Below are 23694 nucleotides of genomic sequence, written 5' to 3' on the forward strand. Positions count from 1 at the left end.
CTCCTTCCAGTTCTCTGCTGCCAATGACTGGAACGAATTGCAAAAAAATCACTGAAGTTGGAGACTCATATCTCCCTTACTAACTTTAAGCGTCAGCTGTCAGAGCAGCTAACCGATCACTGCAGCTGTACATAGCTCATCTGTAAATAGCCCATCCAAACAACTACCTACCTACCTCATGACCATATATATATTTTTTTTCTGCTCTTTTACACACCAGTATTTCTCCTGCACATCCTCGTCTGCACATATATCACTCCAGTGTAAATTTCTAAATTGTAATTACTTCTCCACTATGGCCTATTTATTGCCTTTACTTCCTTACTCTGTATACAGATTTCTCTGTTGTGTTATTGACTGTACGTTTGTTTATTTCATGCGTAACTCTGTGCTGTTTTTGTCGCACTGCTTGGCTTTATCTTGGCCAGGTCGCAGTTGTAAATGAGAAACTTGTTCTCAACTGGTCTACCTGGTTAAATAAAGGTGAAAAGGGAATTTTAAATAAGAAATATAGAAAATGTGTGATCCATCTCCTCTAAGGTGTAACATGGACAACGCCTACAGTTGTTGTTTTACTACCTCGTGGATATATATACGGCTGTGTTTTAAATTTCAGTCTAACCTTGGGAGAAAAAAATATATAAAAACTGTCAAATGTTATTCCCACTTAAGATTAAGGAGTGTGATTTAGAGTGTGATTTAGAGTGTGATTTAGAGTGTGGGCACGCATGACGCTTCAGGTCCATTTCATGGTTGTTCTGGTTTATGTCTTATAGAGATCCTCAGTACTGATGTGTCAACTCATGGTTACTCCTGCTAGCGTGGTAAGAATCAGTAGAGAACACTGAAGAATTTAAAGTTGATCTTTGCTTCCTGTGGTTTTGTTAGAGTTTTAAAGAGGATGTACTGCTCCTTGAGTAGGTATTCAGTAGTACCAACGTTTGCCTCAACTTTGACATGTCATTTTCAGTCAATAATTTGCTGAACCCCTTCTGAAACTTTCCCCAGTACCAAAAGGGAGAGTCAGTCAGTCAGGTGGCTACCAGGTGTTTGGAACTCAGCGGAATTCCGCGTTTCTCTATGGCGATAGCGTGCAGTGGCTCAGAAAGTCTTTGAGCTGATTAGGTTGGAGATCGCCCGCCGAATGTGTGTGTGTGTGCGTGTGCGTGCGTGCGTGTGTGTGTGGTGAGGTTAGAGACCGCCTGGCCTGCCAACTCATTCCTAGTGGAGTGTGTCAGACCTGTGTTCAGTGTCATGACGACGACAGCTCCAGCTGTGGGGCGAGGCCCATGTTACTTACAGTCATATTATTACACTGTAATATTCTGCACTGATACAGAAGCCAGGAGTCTAACCACAAATAGACACAAAGGTGGGTTTTCTTGATTACACAGATCAGCTGGACTAAAAAAATCATACTCATTCATCTACTTACAAACACAACTGCTACCCTTTTATCTAACCACTGCTATCCCACTAGAACGGAGAGGGCTGTTGCTGTTTCGTGTGTGTGTGTGTGTGTGTGTGTGTGTGTGTGTGTGTGTGTGTGTGTGTGTCCCAATCACTCCCACCTTCCTGTAGCTGACACAAGGCTCTGTGTGTCTGTCCCATTAACCTGTAGCCTTAAAGTCCCTGGAAGGAATGACATGTTTTCAGATGGTCAAGTCAGACCAACAACCCTCCACAACCCTCTCCAACCCTGTCCAACCCTCCACAACCCTCTCCAACCCTCTCCAACCCTCCACAACCCTCTCCAACCCTGTCCAACCCTCCACAATCCTCTCCAACCCTGTCCAACCCTCCACAACCCTCTCCAACCCTCCACAATCCTCTCTAACACTCCACAATCCTCTCCAACCCTCCACAACCCTTTCCAACCCTCCACAACCCTCTCCAACCCTCCACAACCCTCTCCAACCCTCCACAACCCTCCACAACCCTCTCCAACCCTCCACAATCCTCTCTAACACTCCACAATCCTCTCCAACCCTCCACAACCCTTTCCAACCCTCCACAACCCTCTCCAACCCTCCACAACCCTCCACAACCCTCTCCAACCCTCCACAACCCTCCACAATCCTCTCCAACCCTCCACAACCCTCCACAACCCTCTCCAACCCTCCACAATCCTCTCCAACCCTCCACAACCCTCCACAACCCTCTCCAACCCTCTCCAACCCTCCACAACCCTCCACAACCCTCTCCAACCCTCCACAATCCTCCACAACCCTCTCCAACCCTCCACAATCCTCTCCAACCCTCCACAACCCTTTCCAACCCTCCACAACCCTCTCCAACCCTCCACAACCCTCCACAACCCTCTCCAACCCTCCACAATCCTCTCCAACCCTCCACAACCCTCCACAACCCTCTCCAACCCTCCACAACCCTCCACAACCCTCTCCAACCCTCCACAATCCTCTCCAACCCTCCACAACCCTCCACAACCCTCTCCAACCCTCCACAATCCTCTCCAACCCTCCACAACCCTCCACAACCCTCCACAACCCTCTCCAACCCTCCACAATCCTCTCCAACCCTCCACAATCCTCTCCAACCCTCCAAAACCCTCCCCAACCCTGTATAGAGAGCAGTAATCAAATTCCCTTGACCAAACGACCTCTGACACTTTAAATCCTCAGCCTCTTAGTGACTTAACATTTGACCAAACGACCCCTGACCCTTTAAATCCTCAGCCTCTTAGTGACTTAACATTTGACCAAACGACCCCTGACCCTTTAAATCCTCAGCCTCTTAGTGACTTGACATTTGACCAAACGACCCCTGACACTTTAAATCCTCAGCCTCTTAGTGACTTGACATTTGACCGAACGACCCCTGACCCTTTAAATCCTCAGCCTCTTAGTGACTTGACATTTGACCCAACGACCCCTGACCCTTTAAATCCTCAGCCTCTTAGTGACTTGACATTTGACCAAACGACCCCTGACCCTTTAAATCCTCAGCCTCTTAGTGACTTGACATTTGACCAAACGACCCCTGACCCTTTAAATCCTCAGCCTCTTAGTGACTTGACATTTGACCAAACGACCCCTGACCCTTTAAATCCTCAGCCTCTTAGTGACTTGACATTTGACCAAACGACCCCTGACCCTTTAAATCCTCAGCCTCTTAGTGACTTGACATTTGACCAAACGACCCCTGACCCTTTAAATCCTCAGCCTCTTAGTGACTTGACATTTGACCAAACGACCCCTGACCCTTTAAATCCTCAGCCTCTTAGTGACTTGACATTTGACCAAACGACCCCTGACCCTTTAAATCCTCAGCCTCTTAGTGACTTGACATTTGAAACTAAAAGTTGAAACAAAATAAAACCTGTGGCCCGGGGCGCTGACCAATCAGAAGTAATCAGAGAGTATGTAAAGCCTGCTCACTGCTTAGGAGCACATTTAGCTCACGTAGAATAAGTGAATGATGGCCATACTGATTGGTTAATCATACTGATTGGTTTATCATTGGTTTATCATTTGGTTTATCATCGGTTAATCATCGGTTAATCATTGGTTTATTATTCGTTAATCATTGGTCAATCATTGGTTTATCATTGGTTTATCATCGGTTAATCATCGGTTAATCATTGGTTTATCATCGGTTAATCATCGGTTAATCATTGGTTTATCATCGGTTAATCATTGGTTAATCATTGGTTAATCGTTGGTTAATCATTGGTTAATCATTGGTTAATCATCGGTTAATCATTGGTTTATCATCGGTTAATCATTGTGGTTAATCATTGGTTAATCATTGGTTAATCATTGGTTTATCATCGGTTAATCATCAGTTAATCATCGGTTTATCATCGGTTTATCATCGGTTAATCATCGGTTAATCATCGGTTAATCATTGGTTTGTCATCGGTTAATCATTGGTTAATCATTGGTTAATCATTGGTTAATCATTGGTTTATCATCGGTTAATCATTGGTTAATCATTGGTTAATCATTCAACAAACCTATTGATTTCCAGGTAGAGAACAAAAACAGGCGCAAAAACCAAACACAGTTTTCAATAGTCCAAGAAGAAACGCCTCATAACGAGTTTTGGGACTCGACTTCTTCCCCCCAGGGGGATTCCTGTATTTGATCATATACCTCATCCTATTGTTACTCTGCGGTCGACAGTTCTGGAGCCGAAAGACGATGACTGTGGCTGTGTATCCCAAAGAGCACCCTGCTCCATATATAGTGCACTGCTTTTGACCAAAGCCCTGGGCTTTGGTCAAAAGCCCTGGGCCACCAATGGGCTGTATAAGTTCAAGAAGAATAGTAATGTTTATTTTATAGGAAGTTAAACACCATCTTAACTCTAACCATAACTCATCACACATACACACACACACTCACACATGCACACGCATACACACACATACACACGCATTTCCACACATATACAAACACACACACACACACACAATGTTTTGCTTGGTCAGAACACACTGTCCTACCATTCTGCCTGTGAAAACAGCAAACAGCTGGCAGGAAGTGTGTGTGTGTGTGTGTGTGTGTGTGTGTGTGCGTGTGTGCGTGTGTGTGTGTTTCACAAGATGACATGTCTTGGTGCTCTGAACTATTTCTGCTAGAGGAACCAGAGGAAACAGAGGAAAATACTAACGATATTAACGAGAAAGATTATATCGTCTAAATATTAAACTGACTAACAAATATACTATAACACATAATACTTACTCAGCCCTATATATATATATATATATATATATATATATATATATATATATATATACTATAACCATAACACAAATAACACATAATACTTATTCAGCTCTTATTCAGCCCTATATATATATATATATATATATATATATATATATATATATATATATATATATATATATATTTCCCAGCCGTGTGAATGTCCTTGATGTTACTGTAGCTGTTACATTGTAAGGTAACTGAGGTGATATCTGGGTAATTTTTCACCTGTTGATCCGGATCAGAACTGATTTCAGACTACTACTACTACAGATGAGGAAATGATATACAATGAATGGGTCGTCGGTCATTAAAACCTTCATACATGGAGGTATGAATCTCAATGCTTCATAAATAAATCCCAAGTTTCTCCTATTTTCAGGACAACTTGACACAGGGTGGATTTAGGTGAAGGGAAATTATATAGCATGTGAGATTAAATTCATTGTGTGTGTGTGTGTGTGTGCTTGCGTGCTTGCGTGTGTGAGCTAGTTTGCTTCTTCTGTGTATGTGAAAATGATTAATACATCTGGCATGGCTTTCATTTTGCAAAGTTTTTCCTAGTTATTACCTCACCAGCCTATTTTTTGTTAGACTATGCACAGTACTGTCGTTTGGCTGACTCAGCTTGGGTACTGTCTACTGCTAGACAAGATGTTTGGGGGGTCCAAATGGACTGTAACACTTCCAGGAGAGGTGAAGAATGCCTTGCGTCCTTCTGAGCTCTGGAATCTTTGTTTATCCGAGAGCAGAGTTCTGGAATGAGAGCAAAGAGCAGAGTTCTGGAATGAGAGCAGAGAGCAGAGTTCTGGAATGTGGTTAGAAGGTTCTGGGAATGCTGTGTAATGTACATGTCTGGTCATTGAAGTCCTATGAGATGGCTGAAGAGGATACTTCATCACTTTGAGCCAGGCCGTTCCTCTTCCTCCTCTTCCTCCTTCTTCTCGTCCATCTCCAGACAGTGAACCGTGCTGACAGGCTAGTCTAGACCTAGAGACACACGTTTCTCAGTCTGCAGAACAAATTCTTATTTTACAATGATGGCCTACCCAGGCCAAACTCTCCCCTAACCCGGAAGACGCAGGGTCAATTGTGAGCCGCCCTATGGGACTGCCAATCACAGCCGGATGTGATACAGCCCGGGACCGAACCAGGGTCTGTAGTGACACCTCTAGCACTGAGATGCAATGCCTTAGACCGCTGCGCCCCTCGGAAGCCCAACTAACCTAGTCCACAGATGATGCGATCTCTGTTTTTACTCCACACTGCCCTTTCCCACCTGGACAAAAGGAGCACCTATGTGAGAATGCTATTCGCTGAGCTGACTACAGCTCAGCGTTTAACACCATAGTGCCCTCAAAGCTCATCACTAAGCTAAGGACCCTGAGACTAAACACCTCCCTCTGCAACTGGATCCTGAACTTCCTGACGGGCCGCCCCCCAGGTGGTGAGGGTAGGTAACAAGACATTCGCCACGCTGATCCTTAACACAGGGGCCCCTCAGGAGTGTGTGCTCAGTCACGCACGACTCCAACACCATCATTAAGTCTACAGGAAAAGGAGGACCGAGCACGCCCCCATTCTCATCGACGGGGCTGTAGTGGAGCAGGTTGAGAGCTTCAAGTTCCTTGGCGTCCACATCACCAACGAACTATCATGGTCCAAACACACCAAGACAGATGTGAAGAGGGCATGACAACACCTTTTCCCCCTCAGGAGACTGAAAAGATTTGGCATGGGTCCTCAGATCCTCAAAAGGTTTTACAGCTGCACCATCGACAGCATCCTGACGGGTTCTATCACCGCCTGGTATGGCAACTGCTCCGCATCCGACCGTAAGGCGGTACAGAGGGTGGTGCGAACGACCCAGTACATCACTGGGGCCAAGCTTCCTGCTATCCAGGACCTCTATACCAGGCATTGTTAGAGGAAAGGCCCTACAAATTGTCAAAGACTCCAGCCACCCCAGTCATAGACTGTTCCCTCTGCTACCGCACGGCAAGCAGTACCGGAGAACCAAGTCTGGGTCCAAGAGGACCCCCCCTCTACACTGCTGCTACTCTATGTTATTATCTATGCATAGTCACTTGTGTGTAGATCGCTGAGGAAAATGTTTTATTTAATCAATTTTAGAATAAAGCAAAACATGGGAAAAGACAAGGAGATTGTATAAGATGGCTTTGGAAGAAAGAGGAGGGGGAAGAGGAGATAGATAAGGAGGAGGAAGAGAAGAAGGGGAAAAGTGGTGAGGAGAAAGAGGAGGATGAGGAGGGGGAGGAGGAAGAGGAGATAGATAAGGAGGAGGAAGAGAATACGGGGAAAGGTGGTGAGGAGAAAGAGGAGGATGAGGAGGGGGAGGAGGAAGAGGAGATAGATAAGGAGGAGGAAGAGAAGGATGAGGAGGGGGAGGAGGATGAGGAGGGGGAGGAGGAAGAGGAGGTTGGAGGAAGAGGAGCAGGAGGTTCAGGTGAAAGATTGGGTTTCCACTGCTGAGGGATCGTCCTTGTGGTTCAACGAGAATTATTATTAAAATCAAACTAATATCTAATCAGACTAGAGAAATGTGTAGAAAAATAAACATGGTGTCATACATCCCGCCAGCCACAGTCATGTTACATGCCCACACATACCTATTACACAGTGTCTCCAATGAATATTTGGACAGTAAAGACAATACCCTAGACTCCTGTCTCTAGACTCTTGTCTCCTGTCTCTAGACTCTTGTCTCCTGTCTCTAGACTCCTGTCTCTAGACTCTTGTCTCCTGTCTCTAGACTCCTGTCTCTAGACTCTTGTCTCCTGTCTCTAGACTCTTGTCTCCTGTCTCTAGACTCCTGTCTCTAGACTCTTGTCTCCTGTCTCTAGACTCTTGTCTCCTGTCTCTAGACTCTTGTCGCCTGTCTCTAGACTCCTGTCTCTAGACTCTTGTCTCCTGTCTCTAGACTCCTGTCTCTAGACTCTTGTCTCCTGTCTCTAGACTCCTGTCTCTAGACTCTTGTCTCCTGTCTCTAGACTCTTGTCTCTAGACTCTTGTCTGCTGTCTCTAGACTCTTGTCTCCTGTCTCTAGACTCCTGTCTCTAGACTCTTGTCTCCTGTCTCTAGACTCCTGTCTCTAGACTCGTGTCTCTAGACTCTTGTCTCTAGACTCTTGTCTCCTGTCTCTAGACTCCTGTCTCCTGTCTCTAGACTCCTGTCTCTAGACTCCTGTCTCTAGACTCTTGTCTCTAGACTCCTGTCTCTAGACTCCTGGCTCTAGACTCCTGTCTCTAGACTCTTGTCTCTAGACTCCTGTCTCTAGACTCCTGTCTCTAGACTCCTGTCTCCTGTCTCTAGACTCCTGTCTCTAGACTCCTGTCTCTTGTCTCCTGTCTCTAGACTCCTGTCTCTAGACTCCTGTCTCTAGACTCTTGTCTCCTTTCTCTAGACTCCTGTCTCTAGACTCTTGTCTCCTGTCTCTAGACTCCTGTCTCTAGACTCTTGTCTCCTGTCTCTAGACTCTTGTCTCCTGTCTCTAGACTCCTGTCTCTAGACTCTTGTCTCCTGTCTCTAGACTATTGTCTCTAGACTCTTGTCTCCTGTCTCTAGACTCTTGTCTCCTGTCTCTAGACTCCTGTCTATAGACTCTTGTCTCCTGTCTCTAGACTCCTGTCTCTAGAATCTTGTCTGCTGTCTCTAGACTCCTGTCTCTAGACTCTTGTCTCCTGTCTCTAGACTCCTGTCTCTAGACTCCTGTCTCTAGACTCTTGTCTCCTGTCTCTAGACTCCTGTCTCTAGACTCCTGTCTCTAGACTCTTGTCTCCTGTCTCTAGACTCTTGTCTCTAGACTCTTGTCTCCTGTCTCTAGACTCTTGTCTCCTGTCTCTAGACTCCTGTCTCTAGACTCCTGTCTCTAGACTCCTGTCTCTAGACTCTTGTCTCTTGTCTCTAGACTCCTGTCTCTAGACTCCTGTCTCCTGTCTCTAGACTCTTGTCTCTAGACTCCTGTCTCTAGACTGTTGTCTCTAGACTCCTGTCTCCTGTCGCTAGGCTCCTGTCTCTAGACTCTAGACTCCTGTCTCTACACTCCTGTCTCTAGACTCCTGTCTCTAGACTCCTGTCTCCTGTCTCTAGACTCCTGTCTCTAGACTCCTGTCTCTAGACTCTTGTCTCTAGACTCCTGTCTCTAGACTGTTGTCTCTAGACTCCTGTCTCCTGTCGCTAGGCTCCTGTCTCTAGACTCCTGTCTCTACACTCCTGTCTCTAGACTCCTGTCTCTAGACTCCTGTCTCCTGTCTCTAGACTCCTGTCTCTAGACTCCTGTCTCTAGACTCCTGTCTCCTGTCTCTAGACTCTTGTCTCCTGTCTCTAGACTCCTGTCTCTAGACTCCTGTCTCTAGACTCCTGTCTCCTGTCTCTAGACTCCTGTCTCTAGACTCCTTTCTCTAGACTCCTGTCTCCTGTCTCTAGACTCTTGTCTCCTGTCTCTAGACTCCTGTCTCCTGTCTCTAGACTCCTGTTTCTAGACTCCTGTCTCCTGTCTCTAGACTCTTGTCTCCTGTCTCTAGACTCCTGTCTCTAGACTCTTGTCTCCTGTCTCTAGACTCCTGTCTCTAGACTCCTGTCTCCTGTCTCTAGACTCCTGTCTCTAGACTCTTGTCTCCTGTCTCTAGACTCCTGTCTCTAGACTCCTGTCTTTAGACTCTTGTCTGTAGACAAAATGTTTGGTCTTTGTGCTGGCTAAGTATAATTAACTGAAGTTGTTTACTTTGCATACATCCTCTCTGCATTCGCTTCCTCCCTTGTTAATGATCCCACAATGACATAGTTTAGGGTTATAGTACCGTATCCATCTACTTCATAGGATTTTGGGGGAGTTGTCTCTGGTGGGGGGGAGAGGGGAGAGGGGACAGTCAGTGGACGGAGGACACATGTAGACAGGGTGTAGAGTTGGCTCAGGAGGGTAAGTGGTTTGAGGAGTTTGCGAGGTAACTTTGGTCAACTCTGAGTTCAACTTGGGATAACTGGCACCACGAAAGTAGCTCACCTTTTAGCCAGGTACATTTCTATGGCAACAAATCCTTCAGAACTAACCGGCTGCTGGGCAGGCTAACTCTGGGATAACTCTGTTTATCCTGCATTAAGTGTTTGTTTGTGATGTTTTGTGTTACAGTTTTTAAGAAGGATGTAATACATTTGAATTTGCATTCTTCAAAATGTATGGAATTTCAATTTCCTATATATTTTTTTAAAGAAATATATATATTGTTTTGTATGAAGTGTCTGAGCTCCGAGTTTAGGGCCATTGAAATCAGGTTCCCTCCCTCTTGCAAAGATTGCATCATCATCCCCTTCATTCGAGGAAGACAACTGATTAGACATTGATTAGACTGATTAGACATTGATTAGACTGATTAGACATTGATTAGACTGATTAGACATTGATTAGCCGGAATAGATGGATTAGACAATGATTAGACTGATTAGACAATGATTAGACTGATTAGACATTGATTAGACTGATTAGACATTGATTAGACTGATTAGACATTGATTAGACTAATTAGACATTGATTAGACTGATTAGACAATGATTAGACTGATTAGACATTAATTAGACTGATTAGACAATGATCTGTGGGGTCTGTTTGTGAACAGAGCCCCAGGATCAGCTTGCCTATGGGGCTCTATCCAGGTTCATCACTCTCTCTCTCTCTCTCTCTCTCTCTCTCTCTCTCTCTCTTTCTCTCCCTCTCTCTCCCTCTCTCTCCCTCTCCCTCTCTCTCCCTCTCTCTGTTTCTCTCTCTCTCTCTCTCTCCCTCCCTTTCTCTCCCTCTCCCTCTCTTTCCCCCTCGCCCTCTCTCCCTCTCTCTCTCTCTCTCTCTCTCTCTCTCTCTCTCTCTCTCTCTCTCTCTCTCCCTCTCTCTCCCTCTCCCTCTCGCTCTGTCTCTCTCTCTCTCTCTCCCTCTCTCTCTGTCTCTCAGAGTTGCATTGGAGGAACAGTTCCAGTGTGTTCTGGGACCGGGGTGTGAGTGGGGGTTACCAGGCCCTGCTGCTGGATGAGGACCGTGGCTGGCTGCTGGTGGGAGGAAGAGACCACGTCTACCTGCTGCACTCTAACAGTCTGGATCTTCCTACACGAACGGTCAGTACCTTACTGTCTACCTGGTCAGTACCTTACTCTCTACCTGGTCAGTACCTTACTCTCTACCTGGTCAGTACCTTACTGTCTACCTGGTCAGTACCTTACTCTCTACCTGGTCAGTACCTTACTGTCTACCTGGTCAGTACCTTACTCTCTACCTGGTCAGTACCTTACTCTCTACCTGGTCAGTACCTTACTGTCTACCTGGTCAGTACCTTACTCTCTACCTGGTCAGTACCTTACTCTCTACCTGGTCAGTACCTTACTGTCTACCTGGTCAGTACCTTACTGTCTACCTGGTCAGTACCTTACTCTCTACCTGGTCAGTACCTTACTCTCTACCTGGTCAGTACCTTACTGTCTACCTGGTCAGTACCTTACTCTCTACCTGGTCAGTACCTTACAAGGTCTCTTTCACCCTTTAAAAAATAAAATCCTCCTTAACTGTGTTGTTTTTATTTCCCAACCAAAACCAGAAGGAATTTCCTAAAATGATGACATCCATCTCTAAGCCAAGTCAAAACCCCCTCCCTCCCTTTTTTAGATCTACTGGCCAGCTGCGACAGAACACGTTGAGCACTGCAGGCTGGCAGGGAAGAACCTTTCGGTAAGCAACAACAGCTTTCAAAGCCAGAGCACCTTAGGGCGGTATTAAAAGGGAACCATTTGGGACTCATCCATGCATGAACAACGTGATGCGTTTTCCCGCAAAGCTGTTTAGGTGATCAGGAGGCCTTATTTAGTAATCCTCTAGAAGGGAGAACACAGGCACACTCATAGCATGTCATTTTGGACAAGGCCAAGCACCCGTCATAGTGTGTAATTTAAACAAAAGGCCTAAAGTTTGAGGAAAGTCTACTTTATTTTTTTTGTTCTATTTGTGGATTTGTTTTTAGGTTTATGAGACTCTCGGGAGACGGGTGGGTTGTCAACGAGGGGTTGGGGGGAAGCACACAACGCAAATAGTCCGTGTAGCCATTTGATTACCTGTTCAGGAGTCATCTGGCTTGAGGGTAAAAACTGTTGAGAAGCCTTTTTGTCCTAGACTTGGCACTTCGGTACCGCTTGCCATGCGGTAGTAGAGAGAACAGTCCATACACTGGGGTGGCTGGGATCTTTGACAATTTTTAGGGCCTTGCTCTGACACCACCTGGTGTAGAGGTCCTGGGTGGCAGGCTGCATAGCCCCAGTGATGTACTGGGCCGTACGCACTAGCCTCTGTAGTGCCTTGCGGTCGGAGGCCGAGCTATTGCCGTACCAGGCAGTGATGCAATCAGTCAGGATGCTCTCCATGTTGCAGCTGTAGAACTTTTTGAGGATCTCAGGACCCATGCCAAATCTTTTTAGTTTCCTGAGGGGGAATAGGCTTTGTCGTGCCCTCTTCACAACTGTCTTGATGTGTTTGGACCATTCTAGTCCAGATGATGCTGCGTTATATTTTAGGCCATGATGCTGCGTTATATTTTGGGTCATGATGCTGTGTTATATTTTAGGCCATGATGCTGTGTTATATTTTAGGCCATGATGCTGTGTTATATTTTAGGCCATGATGCTGTGTTATATTTTACACCATGATGCTACGTTATATTTTAGGCCATGATGCTGTGTTATATTTTAGGCCATGATGCTGTGTTATATTTTAGGCCATGATGCTGTGTTATATTTTAGGTCATGATGCTGTGTTATATTTTAGGCCATGATGCTACGTTATATTTTAGGCCATGATGCTGTGTTATATTTTAGGCCATGATGCTGTGTTATATTTTAGGCCATGATGCTGTGTTATATTTTAGGCCATGATGCTGTGTTATATTTTACACCATGATGCTGCGTTATATTTTACACCACGATGCTGTGTTATATTTTAGGCCATGATGCTGTGTTATATTTTAGGCCATGATGCTGTGTTATATTTTACACCACGATGCTGTGTTATATTTTAGGTCATGATGCTGTGTTATATTTTACACCATGATGCTACGTTATATTTTAGGCCATGATGCTGTGTTATATTTTAGGCCATGATGCTGTGTTATATTTTACACCATGATGCTGCGTTATATTTTAGGCCATGATGCTGCGTTATATTTTAGGCCATGATGCTGTGTTATATTTTAGGCCATGATGCTGTGTTATATTTTAGGCCATGATGCTGTGTTATATTTTACACCATGATGCTGCGTTATATTTTACACCACGATGCTGTGTTATATTTTAGGCCATGATGCTGTGTTATATTTTAGGCCATGATGCTGTGTTATATTTTACACCACGATGCTGTGTTATATTTTAGGTCATGATGCTGTGTTATATTTTACACCATGATGCTACGTTATATTTTAGGCCATGATGCTGTGTTATATTTTAGGCCATGATGCTGTGTTATATTTTACACCATGATGCTGCGTTATATTTTAGGCCATGATGCTGCGTTATATTTTAGGCCATGATGCTGTGTTATATTTTACACCACGATGCTGCGTTATATTTTAGGCCATGATGCTGTGTTATATTTTAGGCCATGATGCTGTGTTATATTTTAGGCCATGATGCTGTGTTATATTTTAAGGCCATGATGCTGCGTTATATTTTAGGCCATGATGCTGTGTTATATTTTAAGGCCATGATGCTGCGTTATATTTTAGGCCATGATGCTGTGTTATATTTTAGGCCATGATGCTGTGTTATATTTTACACCATGATGCTGCGTTATATTTTAGGCCATGATGCTGCGTTATATTTTAGGTCATGATGCTGTGTTATATTTTAGGCCATGATGCTGTGTTATATTTTAGGCCATGATGCTGCGTTATATTTTAGGCCATGATGCTGCGTTATATTTTAGGTCATGATGCTGTGTTATATTTTAGGCCATGATGCTGTGTTATATTTTAGGCCATGATGCTGCGTTATATTTTAGGTCATGATGCTGTGTTATATTTTAGGCCATGATGCTGTGTTATATTTTAGGCCATGATGCTGTGTTATATTTTAGGCCATGATGCTGTGTTATATTTTAGGCCATGATGCTGCGTTTTATTTTAGGCCATGATGCTGTGTTATATTTTAGGTCATGATGCTGTGTTATATTTTAGGCCATGATGCTGTGTTATATTTTAGGCCATGATGCTGCGTTATATTTTAGGTCATGATGCTGTGTTATATTTTAGGTCATGATGCTGTGTTATATTTTAGGCCATGATGCTGTGTTATATTTTAGGTCATGATGCTGCGTTATATTTTAGGCCATGATGCTGTGTTATATTTTAGGTCATGATGCTGTGTTATATTTTAGGCCATGATGCTGTGTTATATTTTACACCATGATGCTACGTTATATTTTAGGCCATGATGCTGTGTTATATTTTAGGCCATGATGCTGTGTTATATTTTAGGTCATGATGCTACGTTATATTTTAGGCCATGATGCTGTGTTATATTTTAGGCCATGATGCTGTGTTATATTTTAGGCCATGATGCTGTGTTATATTTTAGGTCATGATGCTGCGTTATATTTTTGGTCATGATGCTGTGTTATATTTTAGGTCATGATGCTGTGTTATATTTTAGGTCATGATGCTGTGTTATATTTTAGGTCATGATGCTGTGTTATATTTTAGGTCATGATGCTGTGTTATATTTTAGGTCATGATGCTGTGTTATATTTTAGGTCATGATGCTGTGTTATATTTTAGGTCATGATGCTGTGTTATATTTTAGGCCATGATGCTGTGTTATATTTTAGGCCATGATGCTGTGTTATATTTTAGGCCATGATGCTGTGTTATATTTTAGGCCATGATGCTGTGTTATATTTTAGGCCATGATGCTGTGTTATATTTTACGCCCATGATGCTGCGTTATATTTTAGGTCATGATGCTGTGTTATATTTTAGGCCATGATGCTGCGTTATATTTTAGGCCATGATGCTGTGTTATATTTTAGGCCATGATGCTGTGTTATATTTTAGGCCATGATGCTGTGTTATATTTTAAGGCCATGATGCTGCGTTATATTTTAGGCCATGATGCTGTGTTATATTTTAAGGCCATGATGCTGCGTTACATTTTAGGCCATGATGCTGTGTTATATTTTAGGCCATGATGCTGTGTTATATTTTACACCATGATGCTGCGTTATATTTTAGGCCATGATGCTGCGTTATATTTTAGGTCATGATGCTGTGTTATATTTTAGGCCATGATGCTGTGTTATATTTTAGGCCATGATGCTGCGTTATATTTTAGGCCATGATGCTGTGTTATATTTTAGGTCATGATGCTGTGTTATATTTTAGGCCATGATGCTGTGTTATATTTTAGGCCATGATGCTGCGTTATATTTTAGGTCATGATGCTGTGTTATATTTTAGGCCATGATGCTGTGTTATATTTTAGGCCATGATGCTGTGTTATATTTTAGGCCATGATGCTGTGTTATATTTTACGCCCATGATGCTGCGTTATATTTTAGGTCATGATGCTGTGTTATATTTTAGGCCATGATGCTGTGTTATATTTTAGGCCATGATGCTGTGTTATATTTTAGGCCATGATGCTGCGTTATATTTTAGGTCATGATGCTGTGTTATATTTTAGGTCATGATGCTGTGTTATATTTTAGGCCATGATGCTGTGTTATATTTTAGGTCATGATGCTGCGTTATATTTTAGGCCATGATGCTGTGTTATATTTTAGGTCATGATGCTGTGTTATATTTTAGGCCATGATGCTGTGTTATATTTTACACCATGATGCTACGTTATATTTTAGGCCATGATGCTGTGTTATATTTTAGGCCATGATGCTGTGTTATATTTTAGGCCATGATGCTGTGTTATATTTTACACCATGATGCTACGTTATATTTTAGGCCATGATGCTGTGTTATATTTTAGGCCATGATGCTGTGTTATATTTTAGGCCATGATGCTGCGTTATATTTTGGGTCATGATGCTGTGTTATATTTTAGGCCATGATGCTGTGTTATATTTTGGGTCATGATGCTGTGTTATATTTTAGGCCATGATGCTGCGTTATATTTTGGGTCATGATGCTGTGTTATATTTTAGGCCATGATGCTGTGTTATATTTTAGGTCATGATGCTGTGTTATATTTTAGGTCATGATGCTGTGTTATATTTTAGGCCATGATGCTGTGTTATATTTTACACCATGATGCTACGTTATATTTTAGGCCATGATGCTGTGTTATATTTTAGGCCATGATGCTGTGTTATATTTTAGGCCATGATGCTGCGTTATATTTTGGTTCATGATGCTGTGTTATATTTTAGGCCATGATGCTGTGTTATATTTTGGGTCATGATGCTGTGTTATATTTTAGGCCATGATGCTGTGTTATATTTTAGGCCACAATGCTGTGTTATATTTTAGGCCATGATGCTGTGTTATATTTTAGGCCATGATGCTGTGTTATATTTTAGGTCATGATGCTGTGTTATATTTTAGGTCATGATGCTGTGTTATATTTTAGGCCATGATGCTGTGTTATATTTTAGGCCATGATGCTGTGTTATATTTTACACCACGATGCTGCGTTATATTTTAGGCCATGATGCTGTGTTATATTTTAGGTCATGATGCTGTGTTATATTTTAGGCCATGATGCTGTGTTATATTTTAGGCCATGATGCTGTGTTATATTTTAGGTCATGATGCTGTGTTATATTTTAGGCCATGATGCTGTGTTATATTTTAGGTCATGATGCTGTGTTATATTTTGGGTCATGATGCTGTGTTATATTTTAGGTCATGATGCTGTGTTATATTTTAGGCCATGATGCTGTGTTATATTTTAGGCCATGATGCTGTGTTATATTTTAGGTCATGATGCTGTGTTATATTTTAGGCCATGATGCTGTGTTATATTTTAGGCCATGATGCTGCGTTATATTTTGGGTCATGATGCTGTGTTATATTTTAGGCCATGATGCTGCGTTATATTTTAGGCCATGATGCTGCGTTATATTTTGGGCCATGATGCTGTGTTATATTTTAGGCCATGATGCTGTGTTATATTTTACACCACGATGCTGTGTTATATTTTAGGTCATGATGCTGTGTTATATTTTAGGCCATGATGCTGTGTTATATTTTAGGCCATGATGCTGTGTTATATTTTAGGTCATGATGCTGTGTTATATTTTAGGCCATGATGCTGTGTTATATTTTAGGCCATGATGCTGCGTTATATTTTGGGCCATGATGCTGTGTTATATTTTAGGTCATGATGCTGTGTTATATTTTAGGTCATGATGCTGTGTTATATTTTACGCCATGATGCTGTGTTATATTTTAGGCCATGATGCTGTGTTATATTTTAGGTCATGATGCTGTGTTATATTTTAGGCCATGATGCTGTGTTATATTTTAGGCCATGATGCTGCGTTATATTTTGGGTCATGATGCTGTGTTATATTTTAGGCCATGATGCTGTGTTATATTTTAGGACATGATTCAACCTACAACCAGAGGTGTCAAGTGATTCCACTCTGACAATGTTCAATATATTCTTAGTTGATTTCTTCATAAATAATTGGCCTTTAAGGCAAATTCTTTGGAAAGATAGCAAAGTGCTAATCAGGTTGGTGGGATGATGAACCAGTACAGGGTTTAGAAAGATCATGTTTCAACTCTGTTAACTATGGCTGTGATGTATATGCGTATGTTTGTTATCTTTACAGTGAGTGTAAATCCTAATATTGTGTATTGTTTCAGACTGACTGTGCCAACTACGTGCGTCTCCTCCAGCCCTTCAATAAGACTCATGTGTACGTCTGTGGCACCGGGGCCTACCACCCACAATGCACCTACATAGACCTGGGACGCAGTATTGAGGTGAGAAGGTGGACGGATGGAGAGAGGCTCTGTTCCACTCTCTCTTACTAAACTAAACTTTGACTTGTCATCTGTCTTTTGTTGCCTTTGACGGATCCCAGAGAGAGAGAGAGAGAGAGAGAGACTCAATCCGCCTTTCTTTTTCCTACAATACCATAAAAGCTTTATTGAGGTGTACTGTCAACGGGTTTTATTGTTTGGGACGGTCGTTGTAAAACGGTAACACTTAAAGAATCTGTCCTTTCACCTTTCTGACAAAAACTCTTGACTTGTCAACTCTCTCTCTCTCTTTGTTTGTTTGTTGTTGGCTCTGATGGATCCACAGGTGGTTGGTGAAGAGTTGACTAAATACTTGATGGAAGTCCACATGATAAAAATCCAGCTGTCGACACACGACACAGCTACTATTTTACAGATATCAACCCACCGCTGTGTGATCTCAAAAGATCAGTTGCCTTTTTGACTTGCTCCTCTTGTCCTCCACAAGGCATCCATCCACCTCACAGTTTTCTCTTCTGGGGGGGGGGGGGGGGGGCGGTTCTCTGATGTTGAGGAGGCTTAATAAATGTTACTGTGGAGATGGAACGATTACATTGTGGAGGTCGAGACGGTTCTCTGATGTTGAGGAGGCCTAATAAATGTTACTGTGGCGGTTGAGACGGTTCTCTGTGTGTCCTAGGAGCCATCGTTCCGCCTGCTGAGCCATGCTGTGGAGTCTGGACGGGGGAAATGTCCCTTTAGTCCACGGGAGCCCTTCACCGCCAGGCTCACCGGTAAGTCATACATGTGATATAGTAAAATATGGCCATGAAAAAAGAGACCCCTTAAATCCAAAATGACTTCCACAACTGTCAACGCTGACTGTGACACATGCCTTTACCTTTACAACAAAAAACACAAAAAAACATGACATTTGCAGTTTCACATGTTGATCTTACATTTCACACGTGAAACCATATTTAATTTAGCGTTCACATGTTAACACCACCTTTTTCACATGTGAGGAGAATAACATGTTTTCACTTCACATGTGAAGTGCAAAGTTCACAGGTGAATAACAATCACATGTGAAAACCCCATTTGCAGTTTCACGTGAGAAAACTTCACAGGTGTAAATTTCACGTTGACATATGTAATTGCAAGTTCACACGTGGGGATGAAACAGTGTTTTTCTCCTCAACATGTGAAAATGTGGAGTTAACATGTTTCAGTAGCAATGTCTGTAATGCCAGTCTGTAAAACGTTTACTTAGCCTACCCCTGAGTGTAATAATTCAAGTGTGTAAAAAACAAACAAGCCTTCCATTATTATCATTATTATTGCAGTCCTCCCTGGTGTTGCAATCCTATACATCTACAGGTATACTTAGCTCTGCCACCAGGGAGAGACATTCAGAGGGTTACTGCTGCAGGCACACGTCTCTATGTTTCCTACGTTGGTCCGTGAAATGTTCTAAATCTAGAGATAACATGTTTAACTAAACGGTGTTAAGTATTCTGCTCATTTTGAGGTATAAATTAATTGTGGGAAAACTGGTGAGATTTTTCCCATTTATATATATATATATTTATATGAGTGTAGCCAAGCTAAGTATCTCGCTAGATAGATCACTTTAGTATGTAAGTCAATAGCTATTGGATGGAACCCATCCAATTAATGACATGCAAACATTCTGAAATTCGCATATGGGTTCCATCCAATTAATGACATGCAAACATTCTGAAATTCGCATATGGGTTCCATCCAATTAATGACATGCAAAAATTCTGAAATTCGCATATGGGTTCCATCCAATTAATGACATGCAAACATTCTGAAATTCGCATATGGGTTCCATCCAATTAATGACATGCAAACATTCTGAAATTCGCATATGGGTTCCATCCAATTAATGACATGCAAACATTCTGAAATTCGCATATGGGTTCCATCCAATTAATGACATGCAAAAATTCTGAAATTCGCATATGGGTTCCATCCAATTAATGACATGCAAAAATTCTGAAATTCGCATATGGGTTCCATCCAATTAATGACATGCAAAAATTCTGAAATTCGCATAAATAAAATATGCGCATTTTCCCACACGAAATTATAATAAATAATATATGTTTTTCCACCAAACGGACTTGTTATTGATCAGCGCGACGACGTGATGCCCACTAATATGTACCTTTTTTCACACAAATCTAAAGATGAACTCAAATTCACGCAAATTCTACCTATTCTGGTCTTGGCACGTGCTCTCTGGCCAACAGCTCACAGATACAGTGCGGGAAGGCTGTGCCCGGGGTACTGTAGGTTAGTCTACATGATGTGAGGATTATGGATACTGAGTGTGAATCTAGTCTACATAATGAGAGGATTATGGATACGAGTGTGAATCTAGTCTACATGATGAGAGGATTATGGATACGTCAAGCATTGATCATCATGTCACCAGAAACAAACCCTTGATATTTATAGGAAAGGTCCATCGTGTACTTTCACCACACTGTGAAGTTCATCGTAACTTATTTCCTCTGTAGCCTAATAAACTGCATGGTTTCCTGATGAGTCGTAGTGGGAGGACCACACACCATGTCATCGCAGGACTCCGAGTTTACTTCGAAATTTGCGCATAAAGGCATTTCCACCGCCGTTTCTCGCATAATTAATGATCTGTTTGGGCTCTAAAATGGTTTTCTGTGTAAATATGAACCACGGTAATTATATATATTTTAGAAAGTTGCTAATTGCTAACCTCTAGCTAGCTTAGTGATAGGCGATAGCTACTTTTCCATTTCGTCATCGCTACTTATTTTTAAAATTCCGTTATTGTTAGCTAGCTGTCCATACACTTTTGTTCCATTTAATAGACAGGCCTAAAAGGGATTTAAATGTATTGGAAAATGTGTGAATGTGTTTGCTTTTGGAATTAATGTAAACAGATACTTTTCTATAAAGAGATTATTTTTTAATTAGGGCTGTCAGAGTTAATCAGTTAACTCGAGTTATTGTCATTTTAGTGCACACGTATTTTTGGTATCGTGATCAATTGTATTGTTTGAAAGCGGTAAAGATACACTGAAAACATAACAAAATACATCATCTATACATCATCTATACATCATCTATACATCATCTATACATCATCTACACATCATCTATACAACATCTATACATCATCTACACATCATCTATACATCATCTACACATCATCTATACATCATCTATACATCATCTATACATCATCTATACATCATCTATACATCATCTATACATCATCTACACATCATCTATACATCATCTATACATCATCTACACATCATCTATACATCATCTATACATCATCTATACATCATCTATACATCATCTACACATCATCTATACATCATCTATACATCATCTACACATCATCTATACATCATCTACACATCATCTACACATCATCTATACATCATCTATACATCATCTATACATCATCTATACATCATCTATACATCATCTACACATCATCTATACATCATCTACACATCATCTACACATCATCTATACATCATCTATACATCATCTACACATCATCTATACATCATCTATACATCATCTATACATCATCTACACATCATCTATACATCATCTATACATCATCTACACATCATCTACACATCATCTACACATCATCTATACATCATCTATACATCATCTACACATCATCTATACATCATCTATACATCATCTATACATCATCTACACATCATCTACACATCATCTACACATCATCTATACATCATCTATACATCATCTACACATCATCTATACATCATTTATACATCATCTACACATCATCTACACATCATCTATACATCATCTATACATCATCTACACATCATCTACACATCATCTATACATCATCTATACATCATCTATACATCATCTATACATCATCTACACATCATCTACACATCATCTATACATCATCTACACATCATCTATACATCATCTACACATCATCTATACATCATTTATACATCATCTATACATCATCTACACATCATCTATACATCATCTATACATCATCTACACATCATTTATACATCATTTATACATCATCTATACATCATCTACACATCATCTATACATCATCTATACATCATCTATACATCATTTATACATCATCTACACATCATCTATACATCATCTATACATCATCACAATAGGCTGAGAGAGGCTGGACTGAGGGCTTGTAGGCCTGTTGTAAGGCAGGTCCTCACCAGACATCACCGGCAACAACGTTGCCTATGGGCACAAACCCACCGTCGTTGGACCAGACACGACTGACAAAAAGTGCTCTTCACTGATGAGTCACGGTTTTGTCTCACCAAGGGGTGATGGTCGGATTCACGCAGGGTATATTGCTTCCTGCAGGCTCATCCTGACATGACCCTCCAGCATGACAATGCCACCAGCCATACTGCTCGTTCTGTGCGTGATTTCCTGCAAGACAGAAATGTCAGTGTTCTGCCATGATCAGCGAAGAGCCCAGATCTCAATCCCATTGAGCACGTCTGGGACCTGTTGGATCGGAGGGTGAGGGCTAGGGCCATTCCCCCCAGAAATGTCCGGGAACTTCCTGGTGCCTTGGTGGAAGAGTGGGGTAACATCTCACAGCAAGAACTGGCAAATCTGGTGCAGTCCACGAGGAGGAGATGCACTGCAGTACTTAATGCAGCTGGTGGCCACACCAGATACTGACTGTTACTTTTGATTTTGACCCCCCCCCCCCCTATGTTCAGGGACACATTATTCAATTTCTGTTGGTCACATGTCTGTGGAACCTGTTCAGTTTATGTCTCAGTTGTTAAATCTTGTTATGTTCATACAAATATTTACACATGTTAAGTTTGCTGAAAATAAAACGCAGTTGACAGAGAGGACGTTTCTTTTTAATGAGTTTATGTATTTGTGTTTTCTTACGTCAACCCCTTCCCTATCTCACCTCTAGATGGAGATTTATATGCCGGGACATCCGTGGATTTCATGGGCACCAACACAGCTGTATTCCGTACCTCTGTGCACAGCAGCAAACAACACTACATACGCACTGAGGCATACCAGGACCACTGGCTCAATGGTGAGACAGCTATAGTCCGTACCTCTGCAGTACAGCAGCAACCAGCACTACATACACACTGAGAAAACAAACCTCCAAGACTGCAGTGAGCTAATGAGTAGACGTTTACGTCCTCATCGTGATATAATTTGTTTCCGTCCACGCAGAGCCAGAGTTTGTGGGTTCCTTCTCTATCCCAGACACACACAGTGTGGACGATGACAAAGTCTATATCTTCTTCAAGGAGACAGCTGTAGAGTCCAGCCAGTGGGACAAGAGGGTTTACAACAGAGTGGCACGCGTCTGCAAGGTGAGGGGGATGATATGACCATATGGAGGACAGATACTGTAGCAACTTTAGCCCAACACCTAACCACCTCACCTTGAGGTTTCAGATCTCTTGGCGTAACGGTTAAGGTGTTGGCTTCACAGTCGCAGGTTTAAGTCCCTATTGGGACTACTGTACATATCCCGGATATGGAGAACAGATATACAGAATACCATAGGGAATTTGTCCTAACACCTAGCGACCTCATCAAGAGTTTTCAGACCTCTTGGCGTAATGGTTGGGGCTACCACCCAAATTCGCTACAATATTATCACAAAGGGCTTAACAGAAGATCCTACAGTAATAGATCCTACAGTAATAGATCCTACAGTAATAGATCCTATAGTAACAGCAGATCATACAGTAATAGATCCTACAGTTATAGATCCTACAGTGACAGCAGATCCTACAGTAATAGATCCTACAGTAATAGATCCTAAAGTTATAGATTCTACAGTAATAGATCCTACAGTAATAGATCCTACTGTGACAGCAGATCCTACAGTAATAGATCCTACAGTAATAGATCCTACAGTAATAGATCCTACAGTAACAGC

The 23694-nt window shown here is 42.1% G+C and overlaps 1 protein-coding gene across 2 annotated transcripts in view; it reads left to right on the forward strand.

Annotated features, from left to right (window-relative positions):
* LOC110494825 (semaphorin-3D) overlaps positions 1-23694 on the forward strand; it is a 136545-nt gene that overhangs the window by 71662 nt on the left and 41189 nt on the right. For both annotated transcript variants that reach the window (XM_036950936.1, XM_036950935.1), the window contains 6 exons: positions 10694-10854; positions 11399-11461; positions 17598-17717; positions 18397-18490; positions 22702-22830; positions 22977-23119. In XM_036950936.1, coding sequence (XP_036806831.1) covers positions 10694-10854; positions 11399-11461; positions 17598-17717; positions 18397-18490; positions 22702-22830; positions 22977-23119 — 710 coding nt within the window. The remainder of the gene's footprint in view (positions 1-10693; positions 10855-11398; positions 11462-17597; positions 17718-18396; positions 18491-22701; positions 22831-22976; positions 23120-23694) is intronic.

This window comes from Oncorhynchus mykiss, chromosome 17, assembly GCF_013265735.2.
Source record: "Oncorhynchus mykiss isolate Arlee chromosome 17, USDA_OmykA_1.1, whole genome shotgun sequence".
Classification (NCBI taxonomy): domain Eukaryota; kingdom Metazoa; phylum Chordata; class Actinopteri; order Salmoniformes; family Salmonidae; genus Oncorhynchus; species Oncorhynchus mykiss.